This window comes from Acartia tonsa, chromosome 10, assembly GCF_053477335.1.
Source record: "Acartia tonsa isolate MP-2025a chromosome 10, ASM5347733v1, whole genome shotgun sequence".
Taxonomy (NCBI): Eukaryota; Metazoa; Arthropoda; class Copepoda; order Calanoida; family Acartiidae; genus Acartia; species Acartia tonsa.
The window spans coordinates 30,918,524-30,922,968 of NC_137269.1; the positions used below are offsets into that span (position 1 = coordinate 30,918,524).

The 4,445-nt window shown below is 31.9% G+C and overlaps 2 protein-coding genes across 4 annotated transcripts in view; one reads left to right on the forward strand and one right to left on the reverse strand.

The window, feature by feature from the left end:
• Positions 1-2,282, reverse strand: part of LOC145329882 (uncharacterized) — a 34,409-nt gene extending 32,127 nt beyond the window's left edge. The window contains exons 1-3 of the mRNA XM_080174331.1: positions 2,201-2,282; positions 1,561-1,615; positions 1,141-1,154 (exon numbers count right to left, since the gene is read on the reverse strand). Of these exons, the coding sequence (XP_080030457.1) occupies positions 1,141-1,154; positions 1,561-1,608 (62 nt within the window). The 5' untranslated portion in view covers positions 1,609-1,615; positions 2,201-2,282. The remainder of the gene's footprint in view (positions 1-1,140; positions 1,155-1,560; positions 1,616-2,200) is intronic.
• The window catches only part of RpL4 (ribosomal protein L4), a 234,087-nt gene that overhangs the window by 9,596 nt on the left and 220,046 nt on the right, over positions 1-4,445 (forward strand). The window lies entirely within an intron of this gene.

Sequence of the window (4,445 nt, forward strand, 5' to 3'; positions counted from 1 at the left end):
TTTGAAAGGACAAATTACTACTTCATGCGGCTTCTGACTGTAAGTTCAATATTTGGAATTTAGAATTTCTTGTACATTTATTAACCATTTTAAAAATATTTAGCTTGCTACTACGGACCTCATTTATTGGTCAGTTCGTTCATCCAGTAGGATGGGAGGGTACGGGGTATAGGGAGTGGAGTATTGTTGTTATCGTTAGCCAGATGTGAGTATCATTTTTTTATTACTAGAAAATCTTGTGCAACATCCAAGTATTTATTTATCGATTTACAAATATACTAGCGGTTTCGCCCCTAGCCTAGTTTTAAAAAAAATCAGTACTACTGGAGCTGCTACCTTTAGTTTCAATTAATTAAGAAATAAAAAAAATAGGGGGGGGGGATTCTTCATTTTTTGGGGGTTAGGGGTGTCCCATTCTCCAAGAAAAAACCCTAAAACCACCACAGGACAGGTGTATTCCCTGAAAAGTAGAATTCGATCGGTTCAGTGGTTACCAAGATCTTAAGGGACAGACAGACGAACAGACAGACAGACATCAAGCTACTTTGTATTATAGATAAATAACTGTACAAAATAGGACCCTGAATAAACCCTCAATATTAAGCGTATTTAACAATAATCTTAGCGGAAATGGAGGCACACCAAAGAAATGAATAGTTATAAAAATACCAATTGTGTTTCCTTTATTCTATTTATGTGCGTCAAGTATATTAAATTAAAATATCTCCAACTGTTTTTTTTATTATTTTAATCTAATTAAATAAAGATGGTTACAAAAGGGATAACACTAACGTAGAATAGTTATTTATCGCATCGCATAACAAGACTGGTTTTAATATTATAATTATACATTTTTATATTCGCAGAAAACTGGATATAATACAATACATGCTTTTTCAGTATGGCTAAGAACCAGTTCTAACTCGGCGGATATTAATCGGTTTGAAGCCATAATGGAAAAGAAAGGATAATGCTTTCCATAAGTAACAAAGCAAGAAACATTGTTTTTTGCTTTAATACTTCAATAGGAGTTAAATATATTGCATTATTTTATAAATCAAATTATTAATGAAAAAGTATTTACGAACGGTTCAAACTTATCAAATCAATTTGAAAATGATTACATTAAATTAATCTTACCTCAGTAGGTCAAGCTGTAATTGAACAAACAAATTTTATTTATTTTTGGCCTAATCCGATAACTTTTAACGTAATTTTTCTTATTTTAACCCAATGACTTTAAATGGCAGCCATTTCAAAGAAAATAGAAGGGGGAAAATGTGCCAAATACCAATAACCTACTGTATCCACAGATATGTGATCCCTGTACTGTTGGTCACACGGCTTGTCCGCAACACATCATATAAAAATCATTATTTTTGTCGTTTTTTTCGCACCTTAATAATAATGGCCCTGCAAGTAACTTTTGAACATTGCATAACACTAGCCTAGCTTAAGTAAGAAAACAAAAATTAGCTGTTTAAAAGTTAGTTATATGATCCAGATGCAACTTGTATGAAAATATCGTAAAAAATCTATAATTAAATTTGTTTGTGTTTCCTTGAACTGGTTGCAAGCCATAACCAGGCACATCAGACTTTGCCACATGTTCACCCTAAATTAACAAGGACAATCATGCAGATGAATAGTGAAGCAATCACACTCTTATATCATTTGAAAGTCCCTGACGAGGTACAGTCATTTACTAACAATTCTTTAATTAATATTTGGCTAAGAATCCTTTATATTGTAGGCAGAACCTTGGAATTTAACTTATAAAATTTTTATTCAGGACTTGGAGCTAAAGTTAGGGATCTAGTGCAGTTCACGGGGAAATGTTCCTGGTAACGATTATCTCCAAAATCTATTAAATTTAAAGGCTGCTAGCTGCCAAACGGCTGAACTTACGTATCTTGCCAGCACTCCGTTTTAAGTGGCATCAGAAGGCCAACAAATAATGTGGAATAGCCAAGATCCTATGATGCATAGGGAAAGATTCTGCACTGAAGAAAAAAATATTTTTGCGCATTTATTTTTGTATTTTTGGAGATAATTATTACCAGGAACATTTAACCTTAAACTGCACTTGACGCAAAGTTTTTTTTTTAATGAAACAGTTAGCTGTTTCATTACCGTTTCATACATTTATTTATATTTAAGATGAAATTATATGATTTATAAAAAATATTTTTTAACTAACCTTACAAATTATTAAGAACTTAAACAATAACAATCTAAACTTGAACTGAGCTGAACTGAAAAATCCTAAACTTATACTATGCTTAGTTTTTAAGATCACGCAAATAATATGTGTACCAAAGTTAATAAAGTCCACAAAGGCGAAGCTCAAAATCAGAGAAATCAGAACAAACGGACATTACTAACAAATACAGAAATTTTTTTGCTCCTGAACCTAATCCCGATGTGATTCTAAATATCTTTAATTATGGATGGGTGGGGTGGGGGGATTTGTATAGCAACCCCTGCTTTCTGAAAAACTCTAAAGAGATCTCAAAACAAACTAAAGAGCAAAGAAGCTCAGAATTATTACCACCGCCGTAGCAGTCACTATTGATGCATGATTTTATAAGGCTACCTTAAATTTTTTAAATTTTAGATAGATATTTGAATATTATTCAAAATTGTGGATTTTTTGGCCCTTAAAAGGGAGCATGCCAATCCAGATATTGGTTACTTCTGGTGCCAGATAAACCTGTCAACGGCCTTCCTAAGGTCAAAGTTTTCTCTTGTACGTAACCTTCTTCATATAAAGCTTTGGTAATATAATATGTTTTATGCAATTTAAGTGAAATGATTCTAAAAATATACCAAATAAAGAAACTTTTTGTTAACGCGAATTATAGAATGAAAATTGGCATTTAGCAAAGTAATTATCTTTTTGAATAACCATCGAAAAACTTTTTAAAGTAAAGTAAAAAAGTGATTTTTAAAACTAAAATGAATAAAGCTAAAAAGAAAACTCAATTTATAGAGCATCTTCAAATTAACAAGGATAACAACATCCATAGCACAAATAAAACATGAATTAACAAACAAACAAGGTAGGTTATACAGATGATCAATGGTCATAAAAATGTAAATCATGATAATTGGTATTAAAAATTTATGAAACCTTAAATAAATAAATATTAAGCAGTTATTTAGCATGATAACCAAAAGACCGACAGACCTTATAAATTATATGCTGGATGTTCCTTTGTTCATCATTCTATCTTAAATAGTAGCCTAGAAAATAACATCACATTTCCCCTATAGTAATACGGACTGAATGACGGATAGACATACTAAGTAAGTTATTAAGTAGCTACACTACTAAAACTCCAGACATATCATCATATAATAAACACAGATTGTAAATAGAATGTCTTGACACCACACATGTTAAGATGTAATTATACAGTAACCGATATATCATTAATTGGATGTTGCACCAGATTTTCATGTACTCTGATAAAGTGAAGTTTACAGCTGGCTAAAATAACGATACCCCCACTTTACCCCATCCCCCTCCACTCTTACTGGATGAACGAACTGACCAATAAATGAGGACCATATACGCAATCCAAATTGGGGACAAATTTTCAATTGTCAATATATCCACGTTTGTATATCCTATTTCCATTTGATTTTGTACAGTACGTGCCTTGTAAATGTTCAAACAAAATTCTTGATTGAATAATTTAAAAAAACTAGACCGAAAACGGTCATAATTAAAAAAGAATATAAAGCAATATTATTTATCTTATGACGTATTATTGTATGTAATTTATTATACGAATTATTAACGCATTTATATTATATTTTAGAGAGAAAGAGCTGTTTCTAAAAAAGTTTAAATCTAGGGTTATCTATGCACTAGGCACTGTAGGCAGGCATACTATAATGTATCCTAAGCTTTATAGGAAACGCTTTACGTGTTAAAAAAAAACTTTTTATGACATTCTTTATTATGAAATTTGAATGTGGGGAACGATAAAGTCAAATGTCTAAAAGCTGTCTACTTTGCTTCGCTATTTTTAGATATAACTATTCTTGTTTAAATATTACTATGGGCTACGCCACCAGAGGCCTTTAAAGACACTTAAAGTAGATGGGTGGGAAGGGGAAGTAAGCCAACCCCTCCCTCCCCCTATTTTTAATTTTAGATTTAAAAAGAAAAAGTCAAAATATTTTTTAGGGGGAAGTACATTTTTTTCTAGGGGTGATTTCTCTTGGGAAGGTGGTGGTACCTTCATCCAAAATAGTTTCAAACCTTCCCGGGACCTAGCTGAAAAGCTACATTGTAAAGGAGAACCATATCGGTTCAGTAGTTTGAATAATCTTGCAGTCCATACTGACACACAGACAATAAGACACACATGCAGACATCCTGGTGCTTTTATATAAGGATATCCTGTGCTATACATAAATAAACACCAAGAACA